The sequence below is a fragment of the Lithobates pipiens genome, unplaced genomic scaffold, assembly GCF_037356315.1.
Source record: "Lithobates pipiens isolate NorthernLeopardFrog02 unplaced genomic scaffold, aLitPip1_a1.2 Scaffold_28, whole genome shotgun sequence".
Classification (NCBI taxonomy): Eukaryota; Metazoa; Chordata; class Amphibia; order Anura; family Ranidae; genus Lithobates; species Lithobates pipiens.
The window spans coordinates 228,504,754-228,528,041 of record NW_027507789.1 but is presented as its reverse complement, the minus strand read 5'-3'; the positions used below and the strand labels follow the sequence as shown (position 1 = coordinate 228,528,041).

The following is a 23,288-nucleotide window of genomic DNA, read 5'->3' as shown; positions in this document are numbered from 1 at the left end:
GGGCAGAGACACAAACTACTGCAGGAAATCTCCCCATTGTGGGAGGGGCAGAGACACAAACTACTGCAGGAAATCTCCCCATTGTGGGCGGGGCAGAGACACAAACTACTGCAGGAAAATCTCCCCATTGTGGGAGGGGCAGAGACACAAACTACTGCAGGGAAATCTCCCCATTGTGGGCGGGGCAGAGACACAAACTACTACAGGAAATCTCCCCATTGTGGGAGGGGCAGAGACACAAACTACTGCAGGAAATGTCACCATTGTGGGAGGGGCAGAGACACAAACTACTGCAGTGAATCTCCCCATTGTGGGAGGGGCAGAGACACAAACTACTGCAGGAAATCTCCCCATTGTGGGAGGGGCAGAGACACAAACTACTGCAGGAAATCTCATCATTGGGGGAGGGGCAGAGACACAAACTACTGCAGAAAATCTCCCCATTGTGGGAGGGGCAGAGACACAAACTACTGCAGGAAATCTCCTCATTGTGGGAGGGGCAGAGACACAAACTACTGCAGAAAATCTCCCCATTGTGGGAGGGGCAGAGACACAAACTACTGCAGGAAATGTCACCATTGTGGGAGGGGCAGAGACACAAACTACTGCAGGAAATCTCCTCATTGTGGGAGGGGCAGAGACACAAACTACTGCAGGGAAATCTCCCCATTGTGGGCGGGGCAGAGACACAAACTACTGCAGGAAATCTCCCCATTGTGGGAGGGGCAGAGACACAAACTACTGCAGGAAATCTCCCCATTGTGGGAGGGGCAGAGACACAAACTACTGCAGGAAATCTCCTCATTGTGGGTGGGGCAGAGACACAAACTACTGCAGGAAATGTCATCATTGTGGGAGGGGCAGAGGCACAAACTACTGCAGGGAAATCTCCCCATTGTGGGAGGGGCAGAGACACAAACTACTGCAGGGAAATCTCCCCATTGCGGGAGGGGCAGAGACACAAACTACTGGAGGAAATCTCCCCATTGTGGGAGGGGCAAAGACACAAACTACTGCAGGAAATCTCCTCATTGTGGGAGGGGCAGAGACACAAACTACTGCAGGGAAATCTCCCCATTGTGGGAGGGGCAGAGGCACAAACTACTGCAGGGAAATCTCCCCATTGTGGGCGGGGCAGAGACACAAACTACTGCAGGAAATGTCATCATTGTGGGAGGGGCAGAGGCACAAACTACTGCAGGGAAATCTCCCCATTGTGGGAGGGGCAGAGACACAAACTACTGCAGGGAAATCTCCCCATTGCGGGAGGGGCAGAGACACAAACTACTGGAGGAAATCTCCCCATTGTGGGAGGGGCAAAGACACAAACTACTGCAGGAAATCTCCTCATTGTGGGAGGGGCAGAGACACAAACTACTGCAGGGAAATCTCCCCATTGTGGGAGGGGCAGAGGCACAAACTACTGCAGGGAAATCTCCCCATTGTGGGCGGGGCAGAGACACAAACTACTGCAGGAAATCTCCCCATTGTGGGAGGGGCAGAGACACAAACTACTGCAGGAAATCTCCTCATTGTGGGAGGGGCAGAGACACAAACTACTGCAGGAAATCTCCCCATTGTGGGAGGGGCAGAGACACAAGGTACTGCAGGAAATCTCCCCATTGTGGGAGGGGCAGAGACACAAACTACTGCAGGAAATATCACCATTGTGGGAGGGGCAGAGACACAAGGTACTGCAGGAAATATCCCCATTGTGGGAGGGGCAGAGACACAAACCACTGCAGAAAATATCACCATTGTGGGAGGGGCAGAGACACAAACTACTGCAGGAAATGTCCCCATTGTGGGAGGGGCAGAGACACAAACTACTGCAGGAAATCTCCCCATTGTGGGAGGGGCAGAGACACAAACTACTGCAGGAAATCTCCCCATTGTGGGAGGGGCAGAGACACAAACTACTGCAGGAAATCGCCCCATTGTGGGAGGGGCAGAGACACAAACTACTGCAGGAAATCTCCCCATTGTGGGAGGGGCAGAGACACAAACTACTGCAGGAAATCTCCTCATTGTGGGAGGGGCAGAGACACAAACTACTGCAGGAAATCTCCCTATTGTGAGAGGGGCAGAGACACAAGGTACTGGAGGGAATCTCCCCATTGTGGGAGGGGCAGAGACACAAACTACTGCAGGAAATCTCCCCATTGTGGGAGGGGCAGAGACACAAACTACTGCAGGAAATCTCCCCATTGTGGGAGGGGCAGAGACACAAACTACTGCAGGAAATCTCCCCATTGTGGGAGGGGCAGAGACACAAACTACTGCAGGAAATCTCCCCATTGTGGGAGGGGCAGAGACACAAACTACTGCAGGAAATCTCCCCATTGTGGGAGGGGCAGAGACACAAACTACTGCAGGAAATCTCCCCATTGTGGGAGGGGCAGAGACACAAACTACTGCAGGAAATCTCCTCATTGTGGGAGGGGCAGAGACACAAACTACTGGAGGAAATATCCACATTGTGGAAGGGGCAGAGACACAAACTACTGCAGGAAATCTCCCCATTGTGGGAGGGGCAGAGACACAAACTACTGCAGGAAATCTCTCCATTGTGGGAGGGGCAGAGACACAAACTACTGGAGGAAATATCCACATTGTGGAAGGGGCAGAGACACAAACTACTGCAGGAAATCTCCCCATTGTGGGAGGGGCAGAGACACAAACTACTGCAGGAAATCTCCCCATTGTGGGAGGGGCAGAGACACAAACTACTGGGGGAAATCTCCTCATTGTGGGAGGGGCTGAGACACAAACTACTGCAGGGAAATCTCCCCATTGTGGGAGGGGCAGAGACACAAACTACTGCAGGGAAATCTCCCCATTGCGGGAGGGGCAGAGACACAAACTACTGGAGGAAATCTCCCCATTGTGGGAGGGGCAAAGACACAAACTACTGCAGGAAATCTCCTCATTGTGGGAGGGGCAGAGACACAAACTACTGCAGGAAATCTCCCCATTGTGGGAAGGGCAGAGACACAAACTACTGCAGGAAATCTCCCCATTGTGGGAGGGGCAGAGACACAAACCACTGCAGGAAATCTCCCCATTGTGGGAGGGGCAGAGACACAAACCACTGCAGGAAATCTCCCTATTGTGGGAGGGGCAGAGACACAAACTACTGCAGGGAAATCTCCCCATTGTGGGAGGGGCAGAGACACAAACTACTGCAGGAAATCTCCCCATTGTGGGAGGGGCAGAGACACAAACTACTGCAGGAAATCTCCCCATTGTGGGAGGGGCAGAGACACAAACTACTTCAGGAAATCTCCCCATTGTGGGAGGGGCAGAGACACAAACTACTGCAGGAAATCTCCCCATTGTGGGAGGGGCAGAGACACAAACTACTGCAGGAAAATCTCCCCATTGCGGGAGGGGCAGAGACACAAACTACTGCAGGAAATCTCCACATTGTGGGAGGGGCAGAGACACAAACTACTGCAGGAAATCTCCACATTGTGGGAGGGGCAGAGACACAAACTACTGCAGGAAATCTCCCCATTGTGGGAGGGGCAGAGACACAAACTACTGCAGGAAAATCTCCCCATTGTGGGAGGGGCAGAGACACAAACTACTGCAGGAAATCTCCCCATTGTGGGAGGGGCAGAGACACAAACTACTGCAGGAAATCTCCACATTGTGGGAGGGGCAGAGACACAAACTACTGCAGGAAAATCTCCTCATTGTGGGAGGGGCAGAGACACAAACTACTGCAGGGAAATCTCCCCATTGTGGGAGGGGCAGAGACACAAACTACTGCAGGAAATCTCCCCATTGTGGGAGGGGCAGAGACACAAACCACTGCAGGAAATCTCCCCATTGTGGGAGGGGCAGAGACACAAACTACTGCAGGAAAATCTCCCCATTGTGGGAGGGGCAGAGACACAAACTACTGCAGGAAATCTCCACATTGTGGGAGGGGCAGAGACACAAACTACTGCAGGAAATCTCCCCATTGTGGGAGGGGCAGAGACACAAACTACTGCAGGAAATCTCCACATGGTGGGAGGGGCAGAGACACAAACTACTGCAGGAAATCTCCACATTGTGGGAGGGGCAGAGACACAAACTACTGCAGGAAATCTCCCCATTGTGGGAGGGGCAGAGACACAAACTACTGCAGGAAATCTCCCCATTGTGGGAGGGGCAGAGACACAAACTACTGCAGGAAATCTCCCCATTGTGGGAGGGGCAGAGACACAAACTACTGCAGGAAATCTCCACATTGTGGGAGGGGCAGAGACACAAACTACTGCAGGAAAATCTCCCCATTGTGGGAGGGGCAGAGACACAAACTACTGCAGGAAATCTCCACATTGTGGGAGGGGCAGAGACACAAACTACTGCAGGAAATCTCCCCATTGTGGGAGGGGCAGAGACACAAACTACTGCAGGAAAATCTCCCCATTGTGGGAGGGGCAGAGACACAAACTACTGCAGGAAATCTCCACATTGTGGGAGGGGCAGAGACACAAACTACTGGAGGAAATCTCACCATTGTGGGAGGGGCAGAGACACAAACTACTGCAGGAAATCTCCACATTGTGGGAGGGGCAGAGACACAAACTACTGCAGGAAATCTCCCCATTGTGGGAGGGGCAGAGACACAAACTACTGCAGGAAATCTCCCCATTGTGGGAGGGGCAGAGACACAAACTACTGCAGGAAATCTCCCCATTGTGGGAGGGGCAGAGACACAAACTACTGCAGGAAATCTCCTCATTGTGGGTGGGGCAGAGACACAAACTACTGCAGGAAATGTCATCATTGTGGGAGGGGCAGAGACACAAACTACTGCAGGGAAATCTCCCCATTGCGGGAGGGGCAGAGACACAAACTACTGGAGGAAATCTCCCCATTGTGGGAGGGGCAAAGACACAAACTACTGCAGGAAATCTCCTCATTGTGGGAGGGGCAGAGACACAAACTACTGCAGGGAAATCTCCCCATTGTGGGAGGGGCAGAGGCACAAACTACTGCAGGGAAATCTCCCCATTGTGGGCGGGGCAGAGACACAAACTACTGCAGGAAATGTCACCATTGTGGGAGGGGCAGAGACACAAACTACTGCAGGAAATCTCCCCATTGTGGGAGGGGCAGAGACACAAACTACTGCAGGAAATCTCCCCATTGTGGGCGGGGCAGAGACACAAACTACTGCAGGAAAATCTCCCCATTGTGGGAGGGGCAGAGACACAAACTACTGCAGGGAAATCTCCCCATTGTGGGCGGGGCAGAGACACAAACTACTGCAGGAAATCTCCCCATTGTGGGAGGGGCAGAGACACAAACTACTGCAGGAAATGTCACCATTGTGGGAGGGGCAGAGACACAAACTACTGCAGTGAATCTCCCCATTGTGGGAGGGGCAGAGACACAAACTACTGCAGGAAATCTCCCCATTGTGGGAGGGGCAGAGACACAAACTACTGCAGGAAATCTCATCATTGGGGGAGGGGCAGAGACACAAACTACTGCAGAAAATCTCCCCATTGTGGGAGGGGCAGAGACACAAACTACTGCAGGAAATCTCCTCATTGTGGGAGGGGCAGAGACACAAACTACTGCAGAAAATCTCCCCATTGTGGGAGGGGCAGAGACACAAACTACTGCAGGAAATGTCACCATTGTGGGAGGGGCAGAGACACAAACTACTGCAGGAAATCTCCTCATTGTGGGAGGGGCAGAGACACAAACTACTGCAGAAAATATCACCATTGTGGGAGGGGCAGAGACACAAGGTACTGCAGGAAATCTCCCCATTGTGGGAGGGGCAGAGACACAAACTACTGCAGGAAATATCACCATTGTGGGAGGGGCAGAGACACAAGGTACTGCAGGAAATATCCCCATTGTGGGAGGGGCAGAGACACAAACCACTGCAGAAAATATCACCATTGTGGGAGGGGCAGAGACACAAACTACTGCAGGAAATGTCCCCATTGTGGGAGGGGCAGAGACACAAACTACTGCAGGAAATCTCCCCATTGTGGGAGGGGCAGAGACACAAACTACTGCAGGAAATCTCCCCATTGTGGGAGGGGCAGAGACACAAACTACTGCAGGAAATCGCCCCATTGTGGGAGGGGCAGAGACACAAACTACTGCAGGAAATCTCCCCATTGTGGGAGGGGCAGAGACACAAACTACTGCAGGAAATCTCCTCATTGTGGGAGGGGCAGAGACACAAACTACTGCAGGAAATCTCCCTATTGTGAGAGGGGCAGAGACACAAGGTACTGGAGGGAATCTCCCCATTGTGGGAGGGGCAGAGACACAAACTACTGCAGGAAATCTCCCCATTGTGGGAGGGGCAGAGACACAAACTACTGCAGGAAATCTCCCCATTGTGGGAGGGGCAGAGACACAAACTACTGCAGGAAATCTCCCCATTGTGGGAGGGGCAGAGACACAAACTACTGCAGGAAATCTCCCCATTGTGGGAGGGGCAGAGACACAAACTACTGCAGGAAATCTCCCCATTGTGGGAGGGGCAGAGACACAAACTACTGCAGGAAATCTCCTCATTGTGGGAGGGGCAGAGACACAAACTACTGGAGGAAATATCCACATTGTGGAAGGGGCAGAGACACAAACTACTGCAGGAAATCTCCCCATTGTGGGAGGGGCAGAGACACAAACTACTGCAGGAAATCTCTCCATTGTGGGAGGGGCAGAGACACAAACTACTGGAGGAAATATCCACATTGTGGAAGGGGCAGAGACACAAACTACTGCAGGAAATCTCCCCATTGTGGGAGGGGCAGAGACACAAACTACTGCAGGAAATCTCCCCATTGTGGGAGGGGCAGAGACACAAACTACTGGGGGAAATCTCCTCATTGTGGGAGGGGCTGAGACACAAACTACTGCAGGGAAATCTCCCCATTGTGGGAGGGGCAGAGACACAAACTACTGCAGGGAAATCTCCCCATTGCGGGAGGGGCAGAGACACAAACTACTGGAGGAAATCTCCCCATTGTGGGAGGGGCAAAGACACAAACTACTGCAGGAAATCTCCTCATTGTGGGAGGGGCAGAGACACAAACTACTGCAGGAAATCTCCCCATTGTGGGAAGGGCAGAGACACAAACTACTGCAGGAAATCTCCCCATTGTGGGAGGGGCAGAGACACAAACCACTGCAGGAAATCTCCCCATTGTGGGAGGGGCAGAGACACAAACCACTGCAGGAAATCTCCCTATTGTGGGAGGGGCAGAGACACAAACTACTGCAGGGAAATCTCCCCATTGTGGGAGGGGCAGAGACACAAACTACTGCAGGAAATCTCCCCATTGTGGGAGGGGCAGAGACACAAACTACTGCAGGAAATCTCCCCATTGTGGGAGGGGCAGAGACACAAACTACTTCAGGAAATCTCCCCATTGTGGGAGGGGCAGAGACACAAACTACTGCAGGAAATCTCCCCATTGTGGGAGGGGCAGAGACACAAACTACTGCAGGAAAATCTCCCCATTGCGGGAGGGGCAGAGACACAAACTACTGCAGGAAATCTCCACATTGTGGGAGGGGCAGAGACACAAACTACTGCAGGAAATCTCCACATTGTGGGAGGGGCAGAGACACAAACTACTGCAGGAAATCTCCCCATTGTGGGAGGGGCAGAGACACAAACTACTGCAGGAAAATCTCCCCATTGTGGGAGGGGCAGAGACACAAACTACTGCAGGAAATCTCCCCATTGTGGGAGGGGCAGAGACACAAACTACTGCAGGAAATCTCCACATTGTGGGAGGGGCAGAGACACAAACTACTGCAGGAAAATCTCCTCATTGTGGGAGGGGCAGAGACACAAACTACTGCAGGGAAATCTCCCCATTGTGGGAGGGGCAGAGACACAAACTACTGCAGGAAATCTCCCCATTGTGGGAGGGGCAGAGACACAAACCACTGCAGGAAATCTCCCCATTGTGGGAGGGGCAGAGACACAAACTACTGCAGGAAAATCTCCCCATTGTGGGAGGGGCAGAGACACAAACTACTGCAGGAAATCTCCACATTGTGGGAGGGGCAGAGACACAAACTACTGCAGGAAATCTCCCCATTGTGGGAGGGGCAGAGACACAAACTACTGCAGGAAATCTCCACATGGTGGGAGGGGCAGAGACACAAACTACTGCAGGAAATCTCCACATTGTGGGAGGGGCAGAGACACAAACTACTGCAGGAAATCTCCCCATTGTGGGAGGGGCAGAGACACAAACTACTGCAGGAAATCTCCCCATTGTGGGAGGGGCAGAGACACAAACTACTGCAGGAAATCTCCCCATTGTGGGAGGGGCAGAGACACAAACTACTGCAGGAAATCTCCACATTGTGGGAGGGGCAGAGACACAAACTACTGCAGGAAAATCTCCCCATTGTGGGAGGGGCAGAGACACAAACTACTGCAGGAAATCTCCACATTGTGGGAGGGGCAGAGACACAAACTACTGCAGGAAATCTCCCCATTGTGGGAGGGGCAGAGACACAAACTACTGCAGGAAAATCTCCCCATTGTGGGAGGGGCAGAGACACAAACTACTGCAGGAAATCTCCACATTGTGGGAGGGGCAGAGACACAAACTACTGGAGGAAATCTCACCATTGTGGGAGGGGCAGAGACACAAACTACTGCAGGAAATCTCCACATTGTGGGAGGGGCAGAGACACAAACTACTGCAGGAAATCTCCCCATTGTGGGAGGGGCAGAGACACAAACTACTGCAGGAAATCTCCCCATTGTGGGAGGGGCAGAGACACAAACTACTGCAGGAAATCTCCCCATTGTGGGAGGGGCAGAGACACAAACTACTGCAGGAAATCTCCTCATTGTGGGTGGGGCAGAGACACAAACTACTGCAGGAAATGTCATCATTGTGGGAGGGGCAGAGACACAAACTACTGCAGGGAAATCTCCCCATTGCGGGAGGGGCAGAGACACAAACTACTGGAGGAAATCTCCCCATTGTGGGAGGGGCAAAGACACAAACTACTGCAGGAAATCTCCTCATTGTGGGAGGGGCAGAGACACAAACTACTGCAGGGAAATCTCCCCATTGTGGGAGGGGCAGAGGCACAAACTACTGCAGGGAAATCTCCCCATTGTGGGCGGGGCAGAGACACAAACTACTGCAGGAAATCTCCCCATTGTGGGAGGGGCAGAGACACAAACTACTGCAGGAAATGTCATCATTGTGGGAGGGGCAGAGGCACAAACTACTGCAGGGAAATCTCCCCATTGCGGGAGGGGCAGAGACACAAACTACTGGAGGAAATCTCCCCATTGTGGGAGGGGCAAAGACACAAACTACTGCAGGAAATCTCCTCATTGTGGGAGGGGCAGAGACACAAACTACTGCAGGGAAATCTCCCCATTGTGGGAGGGGCAGAGGCACAAACTACTGCAGGGAAATCTCCCCATTGTGGGCGGGGCAGAGACACAAACTACTGCAGGAAATCTCCCCATTGTGGGAGGGGCAGAGACACAAACTACTGCAGGAAATCTCCTCATTGTGGGAGGGGCAGAGACACAAACTACTGCAGGAAATCTCCCCATTGTGGGAGGGGCAGAGACACAAGGTACTGCAGGAAATCTCCCCATTGTGGGAGGGGCAGAGACACAAACTACTGCAGGAAATATCACCATTGTGGGAGGGGCAGAGACACAAGGTACTGCAGGAAATATCCCCATTGTGGGAGGGGCAGAGACACAAACCACTGCAGAAAATATCACCATTGTGGGAGGGGCAGAGACACAAACTACTGCAGGAAATGTCCCCATTGTGGGAGGGGCAGAGACACAAACTACTGCAGGAAATCTCCCCATTGTGGGAGGGGCAGAGACACAAACTACTGCAGGAAATCTCCCCATTGTGGGAGGGGCAGAGACACAAACTACTGCAGGAAATCGCCCCATTGTGGGAGGGGCAGAGACACAAACTACTGCAGGAAATCTCCCCATTGTGGGAGGGGCAGAGACACAAACTACTGCAGGAAATCTCCTCATTGTGGGAGGGGCAGAGACACAAACTACTGCAGGAAATCTCCCTATTGTGAGAGGGGCAGAGACACAAGGTACTGGAGGGAATCTCCCCATTGTGGGAGGGGCAGAGACACAAACTACTGCAGGAAATCTCCCCATTGTGGGAGGGGCAGAGACACAAACTACTGCAGGAAATCTCCCCATTGTGGGAGGGGCAGAGACACAAACTACTGCAGGAAATCTCCCCATTGTGGGAGGGGCAGAGACACAAACTACTGCAGGAAATCTCCCCATTGTGGGAGGGGCAGAGACACAAACTACTGCAGGAAATCTCCCCATTGTGGGAGGGGCAGAGACACAAACTACTGCAGGAAATCTCCCCATTGTGGGAGGGGCAGAGACACAAACTACTGCAGGAAATCTCCTCATTGTGGGAGGGGCAGAGACACAAACTACTGGAGGAAATATCCACATTGTGGAAGGGGCAGAGACACAAACTACTGCAGGAAATCTCCCCATTGTGGGAGGGGCAGAGACACAAACTACTGCAGGAAATCTCTCCATTGTGGGAGGGGCAGAGACACAAACTACTGGAGGAAATATCCACATTGTGGAAGGGGCAGAGACACAAACTACTGCAGGAAATCTCCCCATTGTGGGAGGGGCAGAGACACAAACTACTGCAGGAAATCTCCCCATTGTGGGAGGGGCAGAGACACAAACTACTGGGGGAAATCTCCTCATTGTGGGAGGGGCTGAGACACAAACTACTGCAGGGAAATCTCCCCATTGTGGGAGGGGCAGAGACACAAACTACTGCAGGGAAATCTCCCCATTGCGGGAGGGGCAGAGACACAAACTACTGGAGGAAATCTCCCCATTGTGGGAGGGGCAAAGACACAAACTACTGCAGGAAATCTCCTCATTGTGGGAGGGGCAGAGACACAAACTACTGCAGGAAATCTCCCCATTGTGGGAGGGGCAGAGACACAAACTACTGCAGGAAATCTCCCCATTGTGGGAGGGGCAGAGACACAAACTACTGCAGGAAATCTCCCCATTGTGGGAGGGGCAGAGACACAAACCACTGCAGGAAATCTCCCCATTGTGGGAGGGGCAGAGACACAAACCACTGCAGGAAATCTCCCTATTGTGGGAGGGGCAGAGACACAAACTACTGCAGGGAAATCTCCCCATTGTGGGAGGGGCAGAGACACAAACTACTGCAGGAAATCTCCCCATTGTGGGAGGGGCAGAGACACAAACTACTGCAGGAAATCTCCCCATTGTGGGAGGGGCAGAGACACAAACTACTTCAGGAAATCTCCCCATTGTGGGAGGGGCAGAGACACAAACTACTGCAGGAAATCTCCCCATTGTGGGAGGGGCAGAGACACAAACTACTGCAGGAAAATCTCCCCATTGCGGGAGGGGCAGAGACACAAACTACTGCAGGAAATCTCCACATTGTGGGAGGGGCAGAGACACAAACTACTGCAGGAAATCTCCACATTGTGGGAGGGGCAGAGACACAAACTACTGCAGGAAATCTCCCCATTGTGGGAGGGGCAGAGACACAAACTACTGCAGGAAAATCTCCCCATTGTGGGAGGGGCAGAGACACAAACTACTGCAGGAAATCTCCCCATTGTGGGAGGGGCAGAGACACAAACTACTGCAGGAAATCTCCACATTGTGGGAGGGGCAGAGACACAAACTACTGCAGGAAAATCTCCTCATTGTGGGAGGGGCAGAGACACAAACTACTGCAGGGAAATCTCCCCATTGTGGGAGGGGCAGAGACACAAACTACTGCAGGAAATCTCCCCATTGTGGGAGGGGCAGAGACACAAACCACTGCAGGAAATCTCCCCATTGTGGGAGGGGCAGAGACACAAACTACTGCAGGAAAATCTCCCCATTGTGGGAGGGGCAGAGACACAAACTACTGCAGGAAATCTCCACATTGTGGGAGGGGCAGAGACACAAACTACTGCAGGAAATCTCCCCATTGTGGGAGGGGCAGAGACACAAACTACTGCAGGAAATCTCCCCATTGTGGGAGGGGCAGAGACACAAACTACTGCAGGAAATCTCCCCATTGTGGGAGGGGCAGAGACACAAACTACTGCAGGAAATCTCCACATTGTGGGAGGGGCAGAGACACAAACTACTGCAGGAAAATCTCCCCATTGTGGGAGGGGCAGAGACACAAACTACTGCAGGAAATCTCCACATTGTGGGAGGGGCAGAGACACAAACTACTGCAGGAAATCTCCCCATTGTGGGAGGGGCAGAGACACAAACTACTGCAGGAAAATCTCCCCATTGTGGGAGGGGCAGAGACACAAACTACTGCAGGAAATCTCCACATTGTGGGAGGGGCAGAGACACAAACTACTGGAGGAAATCTCACCATTGTGGGAGGGGCAGAGACACAAACTACTGCAGGAAATCTCCACATTGTGGGAGGGGCAGAGACACAAACTACTGCAGGAAATCTCCCCATTGTGGGAGGGGCAGAGACACAAACTACTGCAGGAAATCTCCCCATTGTGGGAGGGGCAGAGACACAAACTACTGCAGGAAATCTCCCCATTGTGGGAGGGGCAGAGACACAAACTACTGCAGGAAATCTCCACATTGTGGGAGGGGCAGAGACACAAACTACTGCAGGAAATCTCCACATTGTGGGAGGGGCAGAGACACAAACTACTGCAGGAAATCTCCACATTGTGGGAGGGGCAGAGACACAAACTACTGCTGTTTTTTGCTCCCAGTGCTGATAATAATGATGATGAGAAGTTGCTCCTCACATTTCTGTGTACTTTACAGAATATTTCTGTTTCAGGAAGTGAATAAAAGACCTGAAAATCATGGTGATTACCCTCAGGTATGCGAGGAGCGGGTTGCTCTCGGGTGACTGTCACATTTAAAGGTCATCAAACAAGACGGGTTGCATTTCTTTAGTTTCTTTCCTGGAAACAAGACACTCATACTGGATCCCTCACACCAGTCTACATACAGGAGCACAGCGGAGCTCATACTGGGAAGGTCCGGCGATGGCGTCTGCCGACCCGAGAGCTGAACTGACGTGCTCTGTCTGCACGGAGATATTTAAAGATCCGGTCACTCTGCCATGTGGACACAGCTTCTGCCAGGGCTGTATCACGAAAACATGGGACAGCAAGGACGAGGGCGAGGCCACCTGCCCAGAATGCAACAAGAGTTACAGACATCGCCCCGAGCTGAAGAAAAGCGTCAGACTGGGCAATCTGGTGGAATTCTTCAGGCCGGCGGAGCATCCGATGAACGGGAACTTCTGCAGTCACTGCATCCATGTCCCGGTACCTGCGGTAAAGTCCTGTCTTCATTGTGAAGTTTCTCTGTGTGACAGCCATCTGAGGTTCCACGCCAAGTCCCCAGAGCACATCCTCTCCGGCCCCTCCGCTTCTTTGGGGAACAGGAAATGCTCTGTCCACAGAAGGATCCTGGAGTATTTCTGCCCAGAGGACTCTGCCTATGTCTGCGTCTCCTGCAGGCTGGACGGGGAGCACCAGGGGCACCCGGTGCAGATGCTCCATGTGGTCTCCGAGAAGAAGAAGGACAAACTAAGGGAAAATTTGCACAAACTGTCTCTAAAGAAAAGGGAAATGGGAAAAAGGGCCCAGGGGCTGCAAGAACGCAGGATTAAAGCCCAAGAAAAAATGGCCGGTGTAACCGAGAAAGTCACGGCTCTGTTCGGTGACATTAGGAGGCAACTGGAAGATCTGGAGAGGAGGGTGGTGTCTGAGATTACCAGCCATGATGAGGTTTTACATTCAATCTGTGATCTGATTCAGCAGCTGGAAGTAAAGAAGGACGAGCTGTCCAGGAAGATACAACGCATAGAGGAGCTATGTAATGTCACTGACCCACTGACCGTCCTGAAGGAAGAAGATGTGGATGGAGAGGACTTCTATGATTTAAAGGAGAGCCAAGACGAGGGGGAGGAGGACCTGTATGCTGGTGACCTGGATGAGGGTCTCATCTCCGAGATGATACACACTGGTTTATCTGATCTCATAACTGGAATAAAGAGAGGAATCTATGTGCAGGGCCCCGCAGAGGTGCTCCTGGATGTCGCCAAAGCTGCCCGCAATGTGTATATATCCGATGACTTGAAAACCGTTTCCCTTTTATGCGAGGAGGTCAACCAGGAAGAGTCATCAGACAGGCTTCAGGACAGCGGCCAGGTGTTTAGCACCAAGAGTTTTTCCTCGGGACGGCACTACTGGGAAGTGGAGACCAGTGAACTGGGAGAATGCGTCTTCGGGGTCGCTTATCCCAGTATGGACCCGGAGTCTGGACTCGGAAGTAATAACAAGTCCTGGTGTTTGTGTAAGTGGCATCTCAATTCTTCTAATCACTATTTAGTGACACATAACAACATTTGTACCGATATACACCAACAGGTGTCTTGTAACCGGTTTGGCATATATCTGGACTGTGAGGCCGGGAGGCTCTCGTTTTATGAGCTTTCCATTCCAATCCGACACCTCCACACCTTCACCGTCACTTTCACCGAGCCCCTCCATGCTGTGTTTAGCGTATCTAACAATGGTGACCTGTCCGCTGTCTGGATAAGGATCAGGAACTAGAAACCCTGCAGAAAGCTGGGCATGATCATTAGATGGAGGCTGGGTGATCTGTGGCCACCAGAAGACACCTCCACACCTTCACTGCCACTTTCACCAAGCCCCTCCATGCTGTGTTTAGCGTATCTAACAATGGTGACCTGTCCTCTGTCTGGATAAGGATCAGGAACTATCCTACAAAAAGATGGGCATGAACATTAGATGGAGGTTGGATGATCTGTGGCCACCAGAAGACACCACCACACCTTCACTGCCACTTTCACCAAGCCCCTCCTTGCCATGTTTGGTGCATGTAACCAGGGCTTTTTTTCTCAGTTCTTGTCTCCACCACTACCCACCTCCAAGCACCATCCCTTGGTTCCATCCCCTACACACCTCCAAGCACCATCCCTTGGTTCCACCCCCTACACACCTCCAAGCACCATCCCTTGGTTCCACCCCCTACACACCTCCAAGCACCATCCCTCGGTTCCACCCCCTACCCACCTCAATGCACCATCCCTTAGTTCCACCTCTTCCCACCTCCAAGCATCATCCCTTGGTTCCACCCCCTACCCACCTCCAAGCACCATCCCTTGGTTCCACCTCTTCCCACCTCCAAGCACCATCCCTTGGTTCTACTCCCTACCCACCTCCAAGCACCATCCCTTGGTTCTACTCCCTACCCACCTCCAAGCACCATCCCTTGTTCCATCCCCTACCCACCTCCAAGCACCATCCCTTGTTCCACTCCCTAACCACCTCCAAGCACCATCCCTTGTTCCATCCCCTACCCACCTCTAAGCACCATCCCTTGGTTCCACCCCCTACCCACCTCCAAGCACAATACCTTGGTTCCATCCCCTACCCACCTCCAAGCACCATCCCTTGTTCCACTCCCTACCCACCTCTAAGCACCATCCCTTGGTTCCACCCCCCTACCCACCTCCAAGCACCATCCCTTGTTCTATCCCCTACCCACCTCCAAGCACCATCCCTCGGTTCCACCCCCTACCCATCTCCAAGCTCCATCCCTTGGTTCCATCCCCTACCCACCTCCAAGCACCATCCCTTGTTCCACCCCCTACCCACCTCCAAGCACCATCCCTTGGTTCCACCCCCTACCCACCTCCAAGCACCATCCCTTGATCCACCCCCTTCCCACCTCCAAGCACAATACCTTGGTTCCCTCCCCTACCCACCTCCAAGCACAATACCTTGTTCCACCCCCTACCCACCTCCAAGCACCATCCCTTGGTTCCACCCCCTTCCCACCTCCAAGCACCCTCCCTTGATCCACCCCCTTCCCACCTCCAAGCACAATACCTTGGTTCCACCCCCTACCCACCTCCAAGCACCATCCCTTGATCCACCCCCTTCCCACCTCCAAGCACAATACCTTGGTTCCACCACCTACCCACCTCCAAGCACCATCCCTCGGTTCCACTTCCTACCCACCTCCCATGACCACTCCTTTTAGAGAATACAGAACTATGTATTATTTTGTGGGGATAAGTAATTTGTATGGAATTGTTTAATGATAACAAGAATATTGTGGTAGTGCCCAAGACACTCTGCCCACATCCCTAATTGAAGTACAAAATGGAGAGTTTTTTTTCCCTCTGTGGGACTTTAAAAGGCAGAGAGTCCTGGAAACAATGTAATTATATCAAAATGATTTCGTTTATAAGAATAAGTTAAAATGTAATAGATTGAATAGAAAAATCGGATGCGTATACACAAAGAGGTAGGTGAAAATAACAGAAATGAATTGCAACGATACAACAACACCACTTGACTCTGTCCTGACTCCTGACAATTGAACTAGGACAAGAAAATCCCGACGCGTTTCAAGGTTGACAATGATGAAACCTCTTCTTCAGGGATTAGTAGTGGAGTACATTGTTATCTAGAATTTTCACCAAAAAAAAAAGCAGTCAGAATACATTACATGAAGGTAAATTGTATATGAGTAAAAATAGCAATAGTCACAATGATTAAAAATAATACTCATTCTAACTGCAGAATTCCTGAACAGTCACCAGACAGCATTCAATTAGAATTGCAATTCATTTCTGTTATTCTCACCTACCTCTTTGTGTATATGCATCCGATTTTTTATTCAGTCTATTACATTTTAACTTATTCTAATAAACTAAATCATTTTGATATAATTACATTGTTTCCAAGACTCTCTGCCTTTTAAAGTCCCACAGAGGAAAAAAACTCTCCATTTTATAATGATAACAAGAAAAGCAGTCAAGTAGGTCCACTGCAGCCAGTAACTATAGATACCACCTAGAAACTATAGACACCCCCAGCAACTATAGACACCCCCAGAAACTATAGACACCCCCAGAAACTATAGATACCACCTAGCAACAATAGACCACCCTGAGCAACAATAGATACCCCGAGCAACAATAGACCACCCCGAGCAACAATAGACCACCCCGAGCAACAATAGACCCCTCCGAGCAACAATAGACCCCCCGAGCAACAATAGACCCCCCCCAACAACAATGGACCCCCCGAGCAATAATGGACCCCAAGAACAATAGACCCCAGCAGCAACAACGGATTTCTCAGCATCAGCCTAGCATCAACAGACGCAGCCAGAAACAATAAATAGACCAATCCCCCAACAGTACATCCCTTCCAGCAACAAATGCCCCCCCCCCCCCCCAGCAACTTAAACCCAACCAACAAAAATAGTTTCCCCAACAGCGATAATACACCTCCGCAGCAATAATAGACTGCTATGCAAAAATAGATGCCCTCCAGCAACAATACATCCCCCAACAGCCAGCAACGATATATCCCTCTCTCAGCAGTAGATCCCTTCCAGAAACAATTGACCACCCCCCAGCAACATAAGCAACAGCAACAATAAATCCTCAACAGCAACAATAATGGATTGCCGCAGCACCAATAGACTGCTATGCAAAACAGATCCCCACCAGGAACAATAGATCCCCCAGCAGCCAGCATCAATAGACCCTGCAGCTCAACCCGGTACCCCTTGCCATTACACAGACTCAGTGCTGGAGGTGCTGGAACTGCGTTCCCTCACGTTCCCTCAGAAAAAAAAAGCCCTTTATGTATCAATAATGATCTGTCCTCCATCTGGATAAAGATCGAGAACTTGGAGCTGTACAGAAAGCTGGGCATGGACATTGGATGGAGCTTCCATGATCTGTCCAGAGCAGAAGACATCTCCATTCTCCACACCTTCACTGCCACTTTCACCGAGTCCATCTGGGTAGTCTTTAGTCTATCTATTAATGGTGATCTGTGGTCTATCTGGATAAAGATCAGGAACTTGGAGCTCTGCAGAAAGCTGGGCATGGACATTGGATGGAGCTTCCATGATCTGTCCAGAGCAGAAGACATCTCCATTCTCCACACCTTCACTGCCACATTCACTGAGCTCCTCCATGTCATGTTTAGTGTATGTAACAATGATGATCTGGTCCTCCATCTGGATAAAGATCAGGAACTAGGATCTCCAAAGGAAGCTGGGCATGGACAACAGATTAGACACGTGCAATTTGTTTCGTTCCGAATTCGTTTTTTTTTTTCAAAAAAATTTACCAAACTCGTTATTTCGGAAATATTAGAATTAAAGGGGTTGTAAAGGTTTGTTTTTTATTTTCTAAATAGGTTCCTTTAAGCTAGTGCATTGTTGGTTCACTTATCTTTTCCTTCAATTTCCCTTCTAAATGTTTTTTTTCTTTGTTTTCTTTGTCTGAATTTCTCACTTCCTGTTCCTCCTCAGTAAGCTGTTCTGGCTGACTAACCACCAGCTTGGATGATGGTGAGAAGTTTACTGAGGAGAAACAGGAAGTGAGATATTCAGACAAAGAAGAAAAACATTTAGAAGGGAAATCGAAGGAAAAGGTAAGTGAACCAACAATGCACTAGCTTAAAGGAACCTATGTAGAAAATAAAAAATGAACCTTTACAACCCCTTTAATTTTAATATTTCCGAAATAACGAGTTTGGTAAATTTTTTTGAAAAAAAAAAACGAATTCGGAACGAAACAAATTGCACGTGTCTAATCTGTTGTCCACGCCCAGCTTCCTTTGGAGCTCCTAGTTCCTGATCTTTATCCAGATGGAGGACCAGATCATCATTGTTACATACACTAAACATGACATGGAGGAGCTCAGTGAATGTGGCAGTTTAAGGTAAACCTGTTTAACAAATTTTTCCAAAAATTCGGACATTCGAAAATCTAAAATTCGGGAATTCAGAGATTTGAAAATGTGGAAATTCAAAAATAAGAACGAAGATACGAAAATTCAACAGGACGGAAATCCGAAAATAAGAACAATAATCCGAAAATTTGAAAACCCAAAAATTATGAAAATCTAATAATAGCTAATAACTATCTAATAATAACTATTAAATTGTAGCTATTGGAATTTCCTTTCAAATTTGGCTGTTAGTGAAACGTAACGAATACGAATTTATCCGAAGATACGAATTATCAGAAATAACGAATGCCGCATCTAAACTAATGAAACGTAACAAATTAATAATAATAAATAATAATAATAATAAAAACTATTTATTATTATTATTATTATTTATTATTATTCATTCATTGCGTTCCATTCCTTTTAGATGCGGCATTCGTTATTTCGGATATTTCTTAACTTCGGTTAAATCCGTATTCGTTACGTTTCACTAACAGCCAAATTTCAGTACCTAGAATTTAATAGTTATTATTAGCTAGTAACTAATTAGCTAATAATAACTATTAAATACATTTTATAGTTATTATGTCGGATTTTTGAATTTTCGGATTTTCGTTCTTTCACACTTTTGCATTCACTTTCTTATTTTCAAAATTGATAGATGTTAAGGATATTTTCGTTTTTTTTTTTTTTTCTTTCAAAACATAATAGTCACAGAAATTTATGGAAGAAGGGAGTGGGGATAGAGGGAGAGGAATCCCCACCTTACACATACTATATATTGAAATTAAGAAAAATAGTCACGGGGAAGAGGAAATAGTAAGGTCAAGATAGGATTTATAAGGTGATAATATAGGTCACAGGGTTGTAGAAAACATGTCCCCTCCCCCTTTCTTTTTCTTTTTTTTTCTCTTTTTCTTCTTTCTTCCTCTTTATTCTGGAGGTATAGTAGGGATTGATCCAGTCGGGTACCCAATGTAAACTCTTTTTTTTTTTTTCTCGTTTTTATATGAATTCTGAAAATATTGAATATTATTATGAATGTTATGTAAAGTGATTTGTAAAAGTATGTATAAGAACATTTTTAATACTATTTGTAAATGTGGAAAATTAAATTAAAATAAAAAAATAAAAATAAAAACTTTCTTATTTTCTGATTTTCTAATTTCCCAATTTTTGAATTTCCGAATTTTCAGATTCAGAATTTTCGAATTTATCTTTTTTTTTTTTTTTTTTTCTTGAAATAACGGATTTTGATCATAACGAATGACCCAAAAAAAAAAAAAAATAACAAAGCAAAAAAACGAAAACGAACAAATTTTTTGGCAGTGCACATGTCTACGACAGATGGAGGTTGGATGATGTGTGGGGACCAGAAGACACCTCCACACCTTCACCGCCACTTTCACTGAGCCCCTCCGTGCCAAGCTGATTGTATCTAATAAATGGTTGTCTGTCCTCTATCCGGATAAAGATTTGGAATTAGGAACTCTACGGAAAGCTGGGACATGAGAGGGTGCTTATCTGACCGGTGGCCACCAGAAGACATATCCACACAACTGGTTGGAAATCTTTAATAGCAGTCCTTGCCCCCCCCCCCCTCCCCCCCATTCCGCCATTCTCCCCACTTCACTCCATGGACCTATTTTTATTTTTTTTTAGACAGGCCCAATGCCTATCTCCATGTCTGACACTGTGGTCATAGACCTCTCCCTCCGATGTCTTCAGCCTCGGTGACATCTCCGATCTTCTCTGGTTGACCCAACAGACTTTGAGAACCCTTCTGGGTGACAGTCACAAGAGAAAGCTGGAATTTCGTTTTTCTTTCTTTTTTGTTTTTTGTTTAATAAATAACTTTTTGTTGGGCAACCAGTTGTATTACCTATAGTTCTTTTGTTCGTTTTTATGTTTATTTTTTTCACTAAAATAATAAACTCCAGTTGATAATGAAGTAATCAGCTTATAAAAACAATTTGCACATTTGTTTTGTGCGGAAAAACAAACAAAAAAAACAAACAAATGTTATTTGACTATTTCCTATGCAGGTCAAATGTTTTTCATTGATTTAAAATTGAAAACACCACATTTGGCCACTAGATGGCACTCAGTGTCACAGGAAATTTATTTTTGCCCCATTCGTGCAGGACGCATGTATATGCACTCTCACTGCGTGAATGGCTACGCAATGTCTCAAATAAATCAACCCCTCCTATAGAGTGGGACGGAGACTTCCGTAGAACCCAACTCCACATAAAAATAATTTTAACACATCCTGCCCGATGTAAAGCTGAGCCCCCCTCCCCCACCATCCAGGTCCCACACTGACTCCAAGTCCTCTTGCAGGCAATCCACTTCTGCTTGTTAACCCCTTCTTCTCCATTAGTCTGACCTCACCTCTCTTCAGGACCCTAAGAGGACCCCTCTGCCAGGCAGCCAAGGGGAATGTAATTGTTCACGTCACTCAGGCAGTGATGCGGACACCTGGAAGAAGGACTGGATGATCACATGACCCCCGGTTTCAGGTAAGTGAGGATGGGGAAATGGGGTTTATAGAGTTTTTGGTTTTGTTTTTTGTTAACCCAATGATATAATAGAGGGGGGAGGGGAGGCTGTACTGGGAGAGACTTACATTTATTCTAGAGTTAGGGGTGAGTCTTAGGGTAACACTAAATCTAGTCTAAGGCTAACCCTAACCCTAACCCTAAGGGTATACATTTATTCTGAAGTTAGGGTTGGGGGTTAGTTTTAGGGCAACCCTAACCCTAGCCTTAGGCTACATCTAACCCTAACTTTATAGGGCTACATTTATTCTAGAGTTAGGGTAACCCTAACTCTAGCCTAAGGCTACCCCTAATACTAACCCTAAGAGGATACATTTATTCTGAAGTTAGGGTTAAGGTTGGGGTTAGTCTTCGGGTAACCCTAACCCTAGTCTAAGGCTAACTCCAACCCTAATCCTAACCCTAATGGGCTATATTTATTCGGTAGTTAGAGTTAAGGTAACCCTAGACTGAGGCTGACCCCAAACCTAACCCTAAAGGGTTACATTTATTCTGGAGTTAGGGTTGGGATAACCCTAACCCTAGCCTAAGGCTACCCCTAACTCTAATCCTAACCCTAATGGGATACATTTTTTCTGTAGTTAGGGTTGGGGTTAGTCTTAGGGTAACCCTAACCTTAGCCTGAGGCTGACCCCAACCCTTTGGTGTTACATTTATTGTAGAGTTAGGGTAACCCTAAACCTTGTCTAAGGCTAACCCTAATCCTAACTAGGGTGTCCTAGCCCAAGTATAACTCTAATCCTAACCCTAACCCTAGACTGAGGCTGACCCCAACCCTGAGGGATTACATTTATTCTAGAGTTAGGGTAACCCTAACCCTAGCCTAAGGCTACCCCTAATACTAACCCTAAGAGGATACATTTATTCTGAAGTTAGGGTTAGGATTGGGGTTAGTTTTAGGGTAACCCTAACCCTAGTCTATTGCTAACCCTAATCCTAATGGGCTACATTTATTCTGTAGTTAGAGTTAGGGTAACCCTAGACTGAGGCTGACCCCAAACCTAACCCTAAAGGGTTACATTTATTCTGGAGTTAGGGTTAGGGTAACCCTAACCCTAGCCTAAGGCTACCCCTAACTCTAATCCTAACCCTAATGGGATACATTTTTTCTGTAGTTAGGGTTGGAGTTAGTCTTAGGGTAACCCTAACCTTAGCCTGAGGCTGACCCCAACTCTTTGGGGTTACATTTATTGTAGAGTTAGGGTAACCCTAAACCTTGTCTAAGGCTAACCCTAATCCTAACCCTGAGGGGTTACATTTATTCTGGGGTTACGGGTAAGTCTTAGGGTAACCCTAACCCATGTCTAAGGCTACCCCTAACCCTAAGGGGTTACATTTATTATGGAGCTAGGGTAAGGCTGACCCCAACCCTAATGGATTACATTTATTTTAGGGTTAGGGGAAAATCTTAAGGTAACCCTAACCTTTGTCTAAGGCTACCCATAACCCTAAGGGGTTACATTTATTCTAGAGTTAGGGTAACCCTAACCCTAACCCTAGCCTACGGCTACCCCTAACTCTAATCCTAACCCTAAGGGGATACATTTATTCTGGAGTTGGAGTTAGGGTTGGGGTTAGTCTTAGGGTAACCCTAACCTTAGCCTGAGGCTGACCCCAACCCTGTGGGGTTACATTTATTATAGAGTTAGGGTAACCCTAAACCTAGTCTAAGACTAACCCTAATCCTAACCCTGAGGGGTTACATTTATTCTAGGGTTAGGGGTAAGTCTTAGGGTAACCCTAACCCTAGCCTAAGGCTAACCTTAAACCTAAGGGGTTACATTTATTCTGGAATTAGGGTATCCTAGCCTAAGGATAACTCTAATCCTAACCCTATCCCTAGACTGAGGCTGACCCCAACCCTGAGGGGTTACATTTATTCTAGAATTAGGCTAACACTAACCCTAA

At 48.6% G+C, this 23,288-nt stretch overlaps 2 protein-coding genes across 2 annotated transcripts; both read left to right on the top strand.

Moving 5' to 3' along the window:
- Window positions 1–12,896: 12,896 nt before the first annotated feature.
- Window positions 12,897–14,643, top strand: LOC143936238 (E3 ubiquitin/ISG15 ligase TRIM25-like). The gene has a single exon (XM_077460660.1). It carries the CDS (start codon window positions 13,063–13,065, stop codon window positions 14,638–14,640), a length of 1,578 nt encoding a protein of 525 aa, XP_077316786.1. The 5' UTR covers window positions 12,897–13,062; the 3' UTR covers window positions 14,641–14,643.
- A 178-nt stretch (window positions 14,644–14,821) lies between these two features.
- LOC143936239 (uncharacterized) lies at window positions 14,822–16,096 on the top strand. The gene is made up of 2 exons (XM_077460661.1): window positions 14,822–15,196; window positions 15,233–16,096. The coding sequence occupies exons 1-2, from the start codon at window positions 14,822–14,824 to the stop codon at window positions 16,094–16,096; spliced, it is 1,239 nt and encodes a 412-aa protein (XP_077316787.1).
- The last annotated feature ends 7,192 nt before the right edge of the window (window positions 16,097–23,288 follow it).

Excerpts from the sequence above, each read along its gene's own strand:
- LOC143936239 (XM_077460661.1), top strand. The coding sequence starts at position 14,822 with ATGGGCATGAACATTAGATGGAGGTTGGATGATCTGTGGCCACCAGAA. Across the intron at positions 15,197-15,232 it reads TGGTTCCACCCCCTACCCAC|CTCCAAGCACCATCCCTTGG; the intron begins CTCCAAGCACCA and ends ACCTCTTCCCAC.
- LOC143936238 (XM_077460660.1), top strand. The coding sequence starts at position 13,063 with ATGGCGTCTGCCGACCCGAGAGCTGAACTGACGTGCTCTGTCTGCACG.